Raw genomic sequence first — 16,672 nt, 5'->3', positions numbered from 1 at the left:
TTGAATTTCACAATACCTCAAATTTTTTCTTTATTTCCGCATCTTGCCGAATTTCCTCTAAAAACAATGCAACACTACTGGATGTTGACATATTTTTCATCATATATAATATACGCCGTTGACATGCACGGGATGTTTTGTTGTGAGATTCCTGTACGGGGAGAAAAAGAGTGTCAGATTTTATTAAGCACATATTCACAATACATAATACATACAGAAAAATAAAATTTTAACTGGGAAAATAATAAACCCCCTTCAAGAGTATTATTTTTTTAAAACACATACATGTTCAGCAACTGTCTCTGAAGTTTGGTTACAATTCTGACAAAAGTAATTACTTTAAATGTAAAGTAGCTTTGAGATATTGCTTACCGGGAATTTACTATGAAGTATATCTCGGATTAATTGGAAAGGAACCAATTGCTGTCGTGGAACTGGACAAAGATACATACTAGCAACTTTGCACAACAGTAAAAAATTGTCCTCTGTATGGCTCCAATCAACTCGTCTGAAAGAAAAGTAAATTTTCATGTAAATGAAACTAAAATCATATTCTTAAGAGCAGTTTGAGTGTGATGATTATGTCTCCTAAACATGCATTCGATAAAACATGTGGCATGAACCTAACATTACTAAAGATCCTAGTTAATAGTTGATTTATAATTCATACAGTGGGTGTGGGATTGCACCAGATATAGTGGGCAAGGGAGGAAGGACACGGGGAGAGAGAGGAAGGTTTGAGGAAGGATGGCTGACAAATGAGATTGAGAGGCAACAGGTGCAGGTGCTTGGGGAGGAAGGGGGATATGAATGTAAGTGGAAGAGGTAAGGCAGTAGGTGAATGAGCATTGCACACGGTGAGTTCATACAGAGCACAATGATTGGAAAGTAAGGAAGACAATGGGTTAACATCCTGCCAACATCACGGTCATTAAAGATGAAGCACAAGCTCAAAATGTTTCACGGGTGGGGAAGGAAATCAGCCGTGCTCTTTCGAAGGAACCATACCAGCATTTGCCTGGAGCAATTTCTGGATGACCAGATGCTGTATTGAACCATTGTCCTCCCAAATGTGAGTCCACTGAGCTAGTGTGACATAACAGAAGGTGGATTCCAACCACAGTGCCACCTCGCTCGGTCATTGGGACTGAAAGGGGGAGATGGAACAGAAGAAAGGGGCAGGGCATTGTGTCCTAAATGATTGAAGTTCTGAGTCTCATAGTATAGAGGAGTCCTTGAATAGCAGACAAAGAAGTCCTTCTTCTGAAATGTGTGTGTGTGTGTGTGTGTTGTGTGTGTGTGTGTGTGTGTGTGTGTGTGTTCATTTGGAACTTCATTAACATAAACATCACAATAGTGGTTACATGACTGGAACAATTCAAGCCATAAGCAATTAACATGTTAAAGAAAGAGGAACAAGCTTCAGTCAAAACAAGGAAAAGGGTCAGATACTAGGGACAAAATCCACTCTGTCATTAATCTTCAATATTTCAGTACCTTGGTAAATAAAATTTTTAGGAATTAGGAATCTACATGCTTTCTTTTCATGGAACAGGTGAACAGTGAAGTTTATCTTTGCTTTCTCTGTTCACTAAAGGTTGTAGCTCTAATAATGATGACAAAAATAGGAGTGTGGGTGAACTATTATGAACAGTAGAAGGAATGTAGTGCGATGACAAGACAGTTATGAAGCCGTGATCCACCACTACGGTACAAACATATATGCCTATAACTCAGGAGTTCATGACAAGACTGAAAAGAATAATGATCACATGAAATCAGATATTCAGCATGTTAAGGACGCCAACAATTTGATTGTGATAGGGGACTGAACTTTTATAGTGAGAACGGGAAGAGACGGAAAAATAGTAGGTGAACAGAGAAGGTTGAAAATGAATGAAATTGGATGTTACCTCTTGAATACTGCAAAAACATGGTTTAATAATCATGAAAGACAATTGAATACATGGAATAAATTTGAAGACTCATATGATCTAAGATAGATTATTTAATGGTGAGACAGAGATTCAGAAATCATTTTTTAAAGTTCAAAATATTTCTGGACATTGAACTGGACTCTGACAATAATGTATTAGTTACAAAATAACAAACTAGACAACTGGGAATTAAGAAGATGAGACCTGGACACGTTGAAACAAAAGACATTTTTATGTTTCAAAGGATGTGCTAGGCAAGAACTAGCTTGAACAAGTGAAAGGAATGCAATAGGAGACGAGATCCTATACATGAAAGGGGGAAGGAAGCAGAGGAAAATCTAGACTAGAAGACAATGCCCAACGGAAATCTTGGACACTTGAGATACACCATTATGGCCCAAGATGCTGGAGATGGTGGTCCTGTGTGCATGAGGTGTGCTTGCTTGTGTGAGTGGATGAATGGTGTATGTGTGTGTCTCTTTTACTGATGAAGGCAGTGGCAGAAAGCTGTATGTGAGTGTCTTTTCATTGTGCCTGTCTGCAACTTGATACGTCTCCTTTACATTAAGTAGCAATCTGTCTTTTCCTACATTGGTGATATTCCTATCTGGAGTTTCCATTGTTTGGTATATGAAAGATATATACCACTTATAGGAAAATTGTAAAAAAAATCTCCACAGAAATGAGAAGCAGCTGAAGGAACATCAAGAGCTCAGATGTGAAGTGAGTACTAAGCAAAGAACAGAAACATGAAAGGTGGAAGCAATATACAAAGGAAGGAAGCAATGAAGATTAACACCCCATTGACAACTATGTCATTTGAGATAAAGCACAATCTTAGAATGTATCAAGGATGGGCAAGGAAGTCGACCATGCCCTTTCAAAAGAACCACACCGACATTTGCCTGGAGTGATTCAGGGAAACCATGAAAAAAGCTGAATCTGGATGGTATGATGTGAATCTGGACTGTAATCCTCCTGAATATGCAATATACAGAAGGAAAGAATAAAGGAAATAACTTTGAAGATTATATTGTGAGTCCATGCAGAGGAAGTGGATAAATGGAAGATGGATTTTATGCAATATTGAGAGTAAAATTTGACAAAGCACTGAAAGACAAAAGTAAAAAAAGGCACTTGGAGTAGATGATATTCCATCAGAATATTAAAATTCTTGAGTGAACCAACCATAATAACCTGTTTCAGCTGGTATTCAGGGTGTAAGAGACAGAAAAATAAACTCACATACCACATAAATAATGTAATAATCCCTGTACCAAAAAAGGCAATTGCTGACAGAAGTAAAGAGGACATGAAATGTAGACTGATAATAAAAAGAAACCTTTCTGAGTCTGAGAAACGTGTTAGCACAGCAACATAAACATGCTGGAGATAGGACTGGTAGGTCATATAACTAATGAAAATTTAAAATAAATTGAATCACAGAGAGAAAGATTTTAGTTTCATTTGGTTAAAAGAAAGACAAGGTTGACAGCGTTCAAGCTGAAGTACCACTCGGGAAATGGAATGAAATGCGGGAGTAAACACTGAAAAGAGGGACCAAGGATGGAATACAGTAAGCAAGTTCAAATCAATGTATGGTGCAGTAGTTATGTGGTGTTGGAGAACTTGCCGAAAATAGTTCAGCACATTTGAACAGAAAACTACTATATAACAAAAAAAATATAAAGTAATACACACAATTTACTCATGAGAAGCAAGGCGCTTGATCAGCCTCATCATAGTAAGGTCTATGTTCTTTCTTCTTCTGTCGAATCAGAACTCTGCGTGTGATCTTCTTTGCCTTTGCTTTACGCCTTGGTGCTGATGTTGGCTCAATGCAGGTGCTCCAGCAGCAGCCACAGCTGGTTTTCTTGAAATTGAACGCTGGAGTCTATTTCCTTTCTTGGTATTTCCCTATAAATGAATGAATGTCATATCAGCTAATGCCTATATTCTTATTCACATTCATTTTAAAACTTGACAATTTCAGAACAATATTTTAACATGTTTTATTTCACTTTGTTATGTAAATCAGTTTCTCTGTAAGCAGGCGAATAATAATATTGTTGATGTTAAATTCTCTTCTCAGTGTTCTTAATGAAGTTGTAGTTCAACGTAATGTGCATTAATGTTGTTCAATAAAACTTCTATCCACATGGCACACAGTGAAATTAGGCAGAAGAGCGTTTACAAGACAGTGAAGAATATCTACAATTGCAAAGATATGGAAACTGTGTTTGTGTGTGGGTCTGCATGTTTTTTTCTTTTTTTTTGGGTAGGGGTGGGGGTGGAGTGAGGGGAAGTGAACGACTGTGAGACCAAAAATCGATAGTTTGTAACTAACAAAACTTTAGACAATGACTTCAGTTTAGTGCTTATTATTGTACACTGCCTGAAGCTAGAACACTCACGATCAGTTCAAAGCTAATATTTACTGGTGAGGCTTGCAATATTCTGATGTTGACAAAACTGACCAACTGATTGACTCAGTGGAAAGAACTAAAATTCTCATCAACAGAATTAGAAGGCAAAAGAAGAGAATACAATACAGTACACTCTACACAGTAGTCATCACTACCCACACACAAAGTTGTTCCCTATGTCAGTTCTTTCCATGCGATTAATTTTATGTCCAATGAGCTTATCTGCAAATGATATACTGTATGTGGGAAAGTGAAAGTACAGCCAAAGTCTGACAAAATCACATTGTTCATAAGCGACACAAAGACAGTTGGAAAAAATGGAGAATTACCAAAACAGCTCAGTTAAATGTTACAAAGAAAATGCAGAAATTAGTACAAATGGTCCACAAAATTGTATTATTTTTATTATCAGATATTGTGAGACACATCTTTTCTACAGGCATAAGTATAAGAAGCAGAAACATCAATTACACCAAGTTCTGATCTTCAGGCAAATGGAATGAAGTTCTTCCATTACTGTACCCAGAAAACCAAGATTTTTTTATGGAGGTACCTTGGATTAGAAAAGGAGGCTGAGACATAAAACCTAATGGAAATAGTTTGGAGAACTGTAATCAACTAAAGACCTCATGATGTTTGTGGGAAATAAATTCTTAAAGATTCTGGAAATAGCTGTACAAGTGTGTGTAAAGTGCTGAATAACAGCACCAGCTTGCTGGAGCGACTATGATATTGATAATGATGGTGATATACCCAACATACAGGTGGTATTTATGTTTTTTTAATATACAGAAAAAAGTTTTCCAGTTTGTGAACTGTCGTGATGTAAATTAAAATGAGTTTTCCTAAAATTCATACAGTGTGTAAAGTTTATGTTTCAACTAGACAAGTTAATAAATATTTCATTAGCTGTATTTCACCATGTACTATTAACATTGTGCTGCTCTTATGTTGTTGTTGCTGTTGTGGTCTTCAGTCCTGAGACTGGTTTGATGCAATCTCCATGCTACTCTATCCTGTGCAAGCTTCTTCATCTCCCAGTATGTATGGGCAACAAAATATATGATGAAATCAATAACCAGCTTTTACTCTTTTGAACAAGCAGAATAGTAACAAAATTAATCAACCTGCAACATACCCTTGAGAGTCATGGCTAATGGCCAGAAAAATGATCTACTGGAAATGCAGCAGCTATTTCTCTCTAGAAGTGGCCTTTTCTGCTGATAATTTTATGCCAAAATATAATCTTTCTGAGCATCAATATAATAAAATAGATTAATGACTGCAAATAGTTAATACAGCCTACAGAAATAGACTGTGACAGCAGCACTTTTTTGTTCATACTACCTTCACTTAATCCATACTCAACAAACTGCCAGATCATATTAAATGACACACAGCAAGTGAATAACCAGGAGCTGTGATGAGGGAGGGGGACAGGGAGGACTCATGTCAGTTTTGCTGTGAATGGTGAAAAAGTGTTGAGAAAATAGTTCCTGGTATACTTGCTACTAGCCAGCATCCATTACACATTCTGCTGTCCCATCAAACTGATGCTGAATTGATATGTCTGTCTGTGTGTGATGGAGAAAGATGCAAGTTCAGTTTTATAATGCCCATCCCAACATTCACTTTAAATCGAGCAAAACCTAAATCTGCATTGTCGGGCAGAGATTTGAACCATTTTTCCTACCCAATGCAATTACAGTGTGCTAACCACTGTGCCACATTACTCATTTTTCTATGTGGAGAGTGGATCTGTGTTTACAAAAGTGTGACTCTGACACATTCCAGCCCCCCGCCCCCCACACACACCTTAACATCACACTTAGGACATTCTATTTAATTTTTAAACTAAAACATCAAGTAATGTGTTTCTAGGCACTTTCCAAAAGAGAACTTACCACATAGCTGTCAAATATTTCCTTATTTTTTCTTATTTCTTCTGAGATGGATGCTGTACTCTGCTTTCTCACTTCAGTGTTCTGGGACTGAAAATGAAATGAATCAAATATTTAATTTATTTTTACAATAGTTCAATGTAGTAGGTACAAATACAGTATAAATCTTATTATGCATTACTTTCTTTGTCAAAGTCTTGGCAGACTCATAGGATTAGCGTCACAAAATACTTAAAAACTGAATGACTGATGCTTAAAAAAGGTTTTAGCATATGATTTTTTATGAAGAATCCTTCAGCATCAGGAGATGATGGTGATCATTGTGTGTGTGTGTGTGTGTGTGTGTGTGTGTGTGTGTGTGTGTGTGTGTGGGTTCTTCCGAATCTGGTGAACGACTTTGTCCAACAGCTTAGTCTACTTATAAATGTACTTTCAAATGTGTGTGTCTGCTGCTCAACACCTTCTTTATGTCCTGAGTAGCAATGTTTCCTACATCTACATATATACTCTGCAAACAGCAATGAAGTGCATGGCTGTTATTACAGCTTTCTTCTGTTTCATTCATGTCTGGATCATGGGAACTATGATTGCTTAAATGCTTCAGTGTACGCTGTAATTAGTCTAGCCTTGTCTTCATGATATGTATGGGAACGATGTGTAGACGTTGTAATATATTGAATATAATAGAATGAAACATTCCACGTGGGAAAAATATATCTAAAAGCAAAGATGATGTAACTTACCAAAAGAAAGCGTTGGTATGTTGATAGAGATACAAACAAACACAAACACAAAATTCAAGCTTTCGCAACCCACGGTTGCTTCATCAGGAAAGAGGGAAGGAGAGGGAAAGACGAAAGGATGTGGGTTTTAAGGGAGAGGGTAAGGAGTCATTCCAATCCTGGGAGTGGAAAGACTTACCTTAGGGGGAAAAAAGGACAGGTATACACGCACACACACACACACACACACACACACACACACACACACACACACACACACACACACACATATCCATCTGCACATATACAGACACAAGCAGACATATATCATGACTGCTTGGATTCAGATAAAAAGGATAAATACAACTTATCACCATAATGAGCTTGCAGATTACAATAGAAGAAACTGCCTTTACAACTACACTGAAGAGCCAAAGAGACTTGTACATCTGCCTAATATCATGTAGGCTCCTGGGAGCACGCAGAACTGCCACAATATGATGTGGCATGGGCTCAACCACTGTCTCAAGTAGTGCTGGGGGGAACTGACACCATGAATCCTGCAGGGCTGTCCATAAATCCGTAAGATTACAAGGGTGTGGAAATCTCTTCTGAACAGCACGATGCAAGGCATCCCAAATATGCTCAATAATGTTCATGTCCAGGGTATTTGGTGCCAGCGGAAGAGTTTAAACTCAGAATAGCATTCCTGGTGTCATTCTGTAGTAAGTCTGGATGTGTGGGGTGTCACATTGTCCTGTTGAAATTGACCAAGTCTGTTGGAATGCACAATAGACATAAATGGGTGCAAGTGATCAGACAGGATGCTTACGTATGTGTCACCTGTCAGAATCGTATCCAGACATACTAGTGTTCCCATATCACTCCAACTGCACACGACCCACACCACTACAGAGCCTCCACCACCTTGAACAGTTCCCTGTTGACATTCAGAGTCCATGGATTCATGAAATTGTCTCCATACCCGTACACGTCCATCCATTCGATACAATTTGAAACGAGACTCGGCTGACCAGGCAACATGTTTCCAGTCATCAGCAGTTCAATGTCAGTGTTGACGGGCCCAGTTGAGGCATAAAGCTTTGTGTAACACAAGTCATCAAGGGTACACAAGTGAGATCTTAAAGCTCATATTGATGATGTTTCGTTGAATGGTTCATGCACTGACACTTGCTGATGGCCTAGCATTGAAATCTGCAGCAATTTGAAGAAGGGTTGCACCTCTGTCATTGAGTGATTCTTCTCAGTCATCATTGGTCCTGGATCTTTTTCCGGCTGCAGTGATGTCGGAGATTTGACGTTTTACCAGATTCCTGATATTCACGGGATGCTCATGAAATAGTCTTTCGGAAAAATCCTCACTTCATTGTTACCTCGGAGATGCTGTGTGCCATCACTCTTGTGCCGACTATAACACCATGTTCAAACTCGCTTAAATCTTGATAACCTGTCATAGTAGCAGCAGGATCTAACAACGGTGCCAGACACTTGTTGTCTTATAAAGGCTTTGCCCTATTCTGCCTATTTAAATATCTCTGTATTTGAATACGCCTGCCTATACCAGTTTCTTTGGCACTTCAGTGTATATTTATTATGAGAAAACAAACATTGAAGTAAGTGAGCTGAAGTAGTATTCGGTGAAAGTCAAAATTTCTTAAAAATATTGAGCACTGTTTTCTGATCAGCTTTGTACTTCACCAGAAAAGTTCAACACTTTTTTGTGAAAATAATAGTGAGCATGAAACTATATTATTGCCCATAGGAACACCTCAAAATGACAAGTGATGAACTATGATACAATTCCAGTTAACAGAAGTGAATTTCTTACCAAACAGTTTATATTGAGTACCAATGAAATTTCTTTAACCATCATTTGAAGTGAAATTTCTTTGGTCTTGTGAACATTTTATGCATTAAAGATACTACAGCATAATAGTTTCAAGCCTAATTTATGTTATTTTGCTGAACATATATTTATTTCCAGTGCCGTTTTTTGAAAAAGTGTTTGTTGTCTTTGCTGTGGGATAGTGCTAGTATTTTGTACCTGCTTAACAATCAGAGTCTAGAAAAAACATTATGACTGTATGATTATTTGGATACATGTTCACATACCATCAACTTTTCTGTTTAACACGGCTACTCACGATTAGATGCATGGGTTTCTATTTTGTGTGGGTTTGTTTCTGTACCGTGTGGGTATGATAATGAATCTTTGCTTGTATCTGTATATGTGCGGATGGATATGTGTGTGTGTGCGCGCGTGATGTGTGTGGTGTGCGCGCGCGAGTGTATACCTGTCCTTTTTTTCCCCCTAGGGTAAGTCTTTCCGCTCCCGGGATTGGAATGACTCCTTACCCTCTCCCTTAAAACCCACATCCTTTCGTCTTTCCCTCTTCTTCCCTCTTTCCTGATGAAGCAACCGTTGGTTGGTGAAAGCTTGAATTTTGTGTATGTGTGCCTTATATTTGTTTGTATCTCTATCAACATACCAACGCTTTTGCTTGGTAAGTTACATCATCTTTGTTTTAAGATATATGAATCGTTATTTAATGAGAGGTGATGTTATTTGGAGAACACGTGTGCAGCAAAATTGATATAGCGAGACGAATAGTGGAATGGGGCATATCAGTGGTAACAATGGGGGTAGAAGAGCAGCATAATAGATGGTGGTGTTGATGCTTGAGAGTGGGAGTTGCACAAAATAAGAGAACAGGAAGGCTGAAGAACATAAGATAAGTAGACAGAGATGGACATGGCAATAGAAGAGGTGAAAATCAGTGGTGGAAACATGGAAATAAATGAACTCAAGTAGAATTAACAACAAAAAAGAAGTAGAATTCACAGAGAATGCCAAGAAATAATGGCAGAAAAACATGAGCTGAACAGAGGAATATCCAACAGGAGGAAATAAGAGAGAGGTGTTAGCTGATAAGGTACGTTAGTTTACTAAGGGTTTAATCAGAAAGCAAGACAAAGGGAATGGATAATGTGTTTAAATGATACATACATCTTACTTGCAGAGGTAGCTAGAGCAACAATTACAGGGAACATCTTTCTTTATTAGTGTAATAAATTACAAGGTGTACAACTTTGCTTCTGCCATTTGCAATAGGTGGCGACAATGGTGAGTAGTGGTTGAAAGAAACAGATCATAGATGTCAGGCAGTTAGCTTGGACCTCGGTCAACATAACCTCATTCAAACATTAGTCGATTTGTGTCTGCATCATAAAGTTGTTCTTGATTGAAAATGTCAGTTTACGAGCCTAATTCTTGTCATGTGCGGGAGGTGTTACTGTTTTGTTTCAATATGAAGAAAACAGCGACTGAGTCTCATCGAAAGCTCTAAAGTACATATGGTAAGGATGCTATTAGTGAAAGGAAGTGTTATGAGTGGTTTCAATGCTTCAAGAATGGTGATTTTAACGTCGTAGACCGGCATAGTGGTGGAAGAGAGAATGTTTTTGAAGATGCAGAATTGGAGTCATTGCCGAGTGAAGACTCACATCAAACTCAAGAAGAATTAGCACGATTCGTGGGAGTGACACAGAAGGCCATTTCAAAATGTCTCAAGGCTATGGGCATGATTCAGAAAGAATGAACTTGGATCCCGTGTGAGCTGAAGCCAAGAGGCGTTGAACGGTGTTTGTGTTTGTGAACAGTTGCTTCAGAGGCAAAAAACGGAAGGGATTTCTGCATCGCATTGTGACCCGGGAATGAAATTGGGTTCATTACGATAACCCTACATGAAAAAAATCATGGGGATATCCCGCCCATGCTTTCATGTCGATGGCCAAACAAATATTCGTGGCTCCAAGATCATGCTCTGCATTTGGTGGGACCAACTCAGCGTCATGTACCAGTGAAACAACCACGGGTACTCGTTATCGAGGATTAAAAGACCAACGGCCACAATACAGCGAGAGGCACGATAAAGTGATTTTGCAACATGAAATGCTCGACCCTATGTTGCAAAATAGGTCAAAATGTACTTGAAATGTTAAAATGGGAAGTCCTACCCCACCCACCATATTCTCCAGACATTGCTCCCTCTGACTATCACCTGTTTAGATCAATGGCGCATGACCTGGCTGACCAACACTTCCGATCTCATGAAGAAGCCACAAATTGGATAGATTCATGGATTGCTTCAGAAGATTGAACAATTTTTTTTACACAGAATTTGTATACTGCCCGAAAGATGGGAGAAAGTAGTGGCACAGTGATGGAAAATACTTTGAATGATACATGTGTAACCAATTTGTTTCATTAAAGCCTCAAATGTTGGGCAAAAATGGCAGAAGCAAAGTTGTACACCTTGTAGCTGCCAATGATACAATTGTATTCCGTCACTCAGGAACCATTTTTGCATCATTTAGTCTCTGAAGGTGACAACACAGTGTAACAGTGTAATATTTAAATATTTATGGGAGGGGGAGGGGGAGGGGGAGGGGAGGGGGAGAGAGAGAGAGAGAGAGAGAGAGAGAGAGAGAGAGAGGGAGGGAGGGAGGGAGGGAGGGAGGGAGGAGAGGGAGAGAGGGAGAGAGGGAGGAGAGGGAGAGAGGGAGAGAGGGAGAGAGGGAGGGAGAGAGGGAGGGAGAGAGGGAGAGGAGAGAGAGAGGGAGGAGAGAGAGAGAGAGAGAGGAAGAAGAAGAAGAAGAAGAAGGCAAAGCTTATAAGTACTTGTGGTAAATATTTAGGAAGGCGGAGAGAGGGGGGGGGGTGAGGGAGGGGGAGAGAGAGAGGGGGAGGGGGGGGGGGAGAGAGAGAGAGAGAGAGAGAGAGAGAGAGAAGAAGGCAACGCTTATAAGTACTTGAGGGAAAAATTCCCTTGATTGAGTGAAGCAAGAGTCAAAGAAGCAAACAACGGAAAATCCAGTAGGGAATATGAGAGTATTAGTAATTTGTGGAATGACACTTCTCAAATTTTATCACTGCAAGAGTTTCACACTACTCGAGAGCTTTTTTCTTTTTACCTCAGCAATTGACAATTATTAGCATGTTTCCTATACTAAACATTTATATAGTACATTGCTAAGTATCTAAATGTGTATTGGTGGTATAAAATGTATTTTTGAAGATGGAGCTACATATTTCTCTTAATGGCTATTTTTCATCTCATTATGTCTAAATAAATGTAGAAATCATAAATATAACTAATGTTCAATGAAAATTTGTTGCACACTGTTACATATTTTGGTGAATGTTTGTAGTTTGTTGTGACAATGGAAAAGAATGAGCAATGAAAAAATGAAGCTAAAATTAAATGTTGCTGTATATTTTATGGGTTTCGTGATGCCTTTTACAGTATGACAGTAAGCAATAGTGAGTGGCTGCCTGGTACATATTCTGCAAGGCGATCAAATGGAACGATGACAATTGGAGTTCAATTCCACATTTCAATTATTTATTTGGAATAAAATCTAGAGTCTTCTTCCACTGATTTCATCAAATTGGAGAGTCAGCAAATGGTATAACATCAAGAACAAGACCAAAACTTCCTGACAGATTAAAACTGTGTGCTGGACCGAGATTTGAATTAGGGACCTTTGCCTTTGGCGGGCAAGTGCTCTACCAACTGAGCTACGAAAGAACGACTCACGACATGTCCACACAGCTTTACTTCTGTCAGACCTCGTCTCCAACCTTCCAAGCTTCACAAAAGTTCTCAGCGAAACTTGAATGACTTGCACTCCTGCAAGAAAGGATACTGCTGAGGTCATCAGTCCCCTAGAACTTAGTACTACTTAAACCTAGCTAACCTAAGGACATCACACACATTCATGCCCGAGGCAGGATTCGAACCTGCGACCGTAGCGGTCGTGCGGTTCCAGACTGTAGCGCCTAGAACCGCTCGGCCAGCCCGGCCGGCGGGTGTTTTGAGAATGAGATTTTCTCTCTCCAGTGGACTGTGTGTTGATACGAAATCTCCTGGGAGATTAAAACTGTGTGTGGTCTGAAACTGAAGCTCAGGACCTTAGCCTTTTGCAGTGAAGTGCTCTACCAACTGAGCTACCCAAGTATGACTCATGACCTACCCTCACCGCTTTACTTCTGCCTGTACCTCATCTGAACAAGATCTTCTCTGACCTTAGTAATACTGTTTGTAACACACTGTTAAGATCTATTTAGCATTATACGTGCAAATACATGCCCCCCCCCCCCCCCCCCACACACACACACAACAAATCATAGGCTATTTCATACTATTAAAACCAACAGGAATGAAAATTATGCTGTTGCATTATTCATGTCTACAGATACATAAGTGTTGATAAATCTTTTCTTCTTTTTTCTGGCCTTTACCACATGTTTTGCAGGGTCAGCATGTTATCCTAGAATTGGCAATGTTAGCAATAGAAGGTGGCTGGCTGACCTCTCTGCCCCCCCCCCCCCCCCCCCCATCCTTTCCTCCGCGGACGGAATTATTTGCATACCCTATTCATCTGAGTCTCGAGTTATCCCTTGTGAAAATGTGAGAACATTTTCAAAATGTTTGCAAATTGAGTAACTGAGGCAGGAGTTGATACCAGTCCATCCCAAAGTCAGATCTTGCCTGGTCAGCACATTGGCCCTCATTTTAAATCCAGTGGACGGATTCGATCTGGGGCAAATCAACTCCTCACATCCCAGAAGCAGTGTGCTAACACTTGTGTCCACTCAGGCATATCTGACTGTTGACAAGTAATTACTTCATATGCAATGCGGTCATAACATTCCAATGTACAAAAATTTGGGTAAACCATATTTAGATACTGATTTCCTCTCATCCTATCATGGCATATCTCCCTTCAATGGGAGCTCGCGAAGCTATTCCTGGCTAATGCTTCAATACAAGCATTAATACTAATCAGTTCCTCTTTCTTGCTAAACCAAGTTATTCACTCTAAAACACAACAATTTTGCTACCTTGTATTCATGTGCATCGATTTACTGATTTTCTGCCAGTTGGTAGCTTGAAGCTTTTCTAACTTTAGTTAGTTACAGCTCAAACTGTACTCTCTTTTTCAGCAAGTCACCATCTCTGCTTCCCCACAGCGAAATCGTGGCAATATACACTATGTGATCAAAAGTATCCACCCCCCCCAAAACATATGTTTTTCATATTAGGTGCATTGTGCTGCCACCTACTGCCAGGTACTCCACATCAGCGACCTCAGTAGTCATTAGACATCGTGAAAGAGCACAATGGGGCACTTCTCAGAACTCATGGACTTCGAACTGTGGTCAGGTAATTGGGTGTCACTTGTGTCGTTTGTCTGTATGTGAGATTTCCACACTCCTAAACATTCCTAGGTCCACTGTTTCCAATGTGATATTGAAGTGGTAATGTGAAGGGACACATATAGCACAAAAGTGTAAGGCCAACCTCGTCTGCTGACAGGCAGAGACTGCCAACAATTGAAGAGGGTTGTAATGTGTAATAGGCAGACATCTATCCAGACCATCACAGAGGAATCCCAAACTGCATCAGGATTCACTGCATGTACTATGACAGTTACGGGGGAGGTGAGAAAACTTGGAATTCATGGTCAAGCGGCTGCTCGTAAGCCACACATCGTGCCAGTAAATGCCAAACAATGCCTTGCTTTGTGTACAGAGCGTAAATGCCAGACAATTGAAAAGTGGAAAAACATTGTGTGGAGTGACAAATCATGGTACACAATGTAGCGATCCGATGGCAGGGTATGGGTATGGTGGATGCCAGGTGAACCTCATCTGTCAGCATGTGTAACGCCAACAGAAAAATTTGGAGGTGGTGGTGTTATGGTATGGTCGGGTTTTTCATGGAGGCACTATCACAGCACAGGCCTACATTGATGTTTTAAGCAGCTTCTTGCTTCCCACTGCTGAAGAGCAATCCGGGGACGGCGACTGCATCTTTCAACACTATTGAGCAACTGTTTAAAATGCATGGACTGTGGCGGAGTGGTTACACAACAATAACATCCCTGTAATGGACTGGCCTGCATAGAGTCCTGACCTGAATCCTATAGAATACCTTTCGGATGTTTTGGAATGCCGACTTCATGCCAGACCTCAATGATCGACATCGATACCTCTCCTTAATGCAGCACGCCATAAAGAATGGACTGCAATTCCCAAAGAAACCTTCCAGCACCTGATTGAACATATGCCTGCGAGAGTGGAAGCTGTCATCATGGCTAAGGGTGGGCCAACACCATACTGAAATCCAGCATTACCGATGGAGGGCACCACGAACTTGTAAGTCATTTTCAGCCAGGTGTCTGGATCCTTTTAACCACAGTGTAGGAACTAAGCATTCAGCCCCATTTCACCCCCTGGGCACAGAGAAAAATATACATTTCCAGGAATCACTTATGTGCCTGTTTATCTCTTATGTCTCCCTTCCGCTCATTTTTTCACATACTTGGCTTCTTCCAACAGGTATAAAGTAAGGTGATTTTAGTCACCTCAGTTCAAACTGTACTTCATTAACATTAGTTTTTACCATGGATCACATTACATTAGAAGTAAAGAAATATAGTAATTTCAATTAATGCTTGTTTTCAGCAGTCTAAAATGGCTAGCACCAAGCCCAGTTTCTTAGTTTTGTTGGTGTATGAATCTGCAAGTAACAAAAAGTCACCCTCATGCAGTAACTAAGCTTTTGAATGTTGCCAAATTTAATGCCTTTGTAAATAAAAGGATACATATCAAGTAATACATTTTCTTACCATATTTCCAGCTAGATCAAAAGCAGCAAACTTAGATGTATAACTCCAGTTCCAGTTCCTCTTCAGGTGACTGAAACAAAGTAAATGAGAATCACTAATACATGAACAAATTAACAAAATTAATAAACAAATGTTCTAGTACAAACTAAAAATCAGACAAAACAACAAAAATGTGCTAAATATTTAAAAGTGAACATGAATGGTTACATATACTCATAAAGAAGAAGAAAAACCTTTTACGTTCTAATTATATGATACAGAACAATAAATACATATAAATTAATAATGTTGGACTTGGGTCATAGAATGGAGAACAACTGCTAGTGGAAATGTAACATACCAATATATTTTTGCAAGCAGGGGAAGAGGATAATATACACTTAAATATACAATATAGATTACACTACAGGCTAAAGACAGATAGCATATAACTACATTATTGTAAGAAAAGGGTGTTCTGATCTTCAGTCAGAAGTCTAGCCTGATGCAGCTCTCCATTCTGATATATCCTGTAGAATCCTCCACCCCTCTGAATAACTACTAAAACCCACATCTATCTGAATTTGTTTACTGTGGTCAGGCCTTGATTTCCCTCTGCAATGTTTACTTCCAACACTTCCCTCCGTTACCAAACTGACTATTATTATTATTATTATTATTATTATTACTATTACTATATCATGACAGTTTTAGGCAGAGAGTGTTTTGAACTATGGTTGCACAAGATACTGGTAGAGGACGGTCCTGAACTACCACCGCCAAACAGCACTGCAGCAAACAACTGTGCTGTAGCCACTACTAAATTCTTTGTTCCTAGAATTTGCCTCATGTTGCAGATTGCTTTTTTTTATTTTGAAATGAGTGAACACATTAATCCTGGTGCATAAAGGGATTTGAATGGGGCTCTCACCATAACAAAAAGCATCAGTAATCCCTATGACCGTTAGGTAACTTCTGCTTTCATGGAA

General features: G+C 39.4%; 1 protein-coding gene across 1 annotated transcript in view; it reads right to left on the bottom strand.

The window, feature by feature from the left end:
• Positions 1–16,672, bottom strand: part of LOC124775806 (general transcription factor 3C polypeptide 1) — a 354,943-nt gene that overhangs the window by 120,095 nt on the left and 218,176 nt on the right. The window contains 7 exon segments of the mRNA XM_047250637.1: positions 17–151; positions 373–508; positions 3,639–3,666; positions 3,669–3,741; positions 3,801–3,854; positions 6,268–6,354; positions 15,705–15,774. Of these exon segments, the coding sequence (XP_047106593.1) occupies positions 17–151; positions 373–508; positions 3,639–3,666; positions 3,669–3,741; positions 3,801–3,854; positions 6,268–6,354; positions 15,705–15,774 (583 nt within the window).

Source organism: Schistocerca piceifrons, chromosome 2, assembly GCF_021461385.2.
Source record: "Schistocerca piceifrons isolate TAMUIC-IGC-003096 chromosome 2, iqSchPice1.1, whole genome shotgun sequence".
NCBI lineage: Eukaryota > Metazoa > Arthropoda > Insecta > Orthoptera > Acrididae > Schistocerca > Schistocerca piceifrons.
This window is presented reverse-complemented; position numbering and strand designations above follow the sequence as displayed.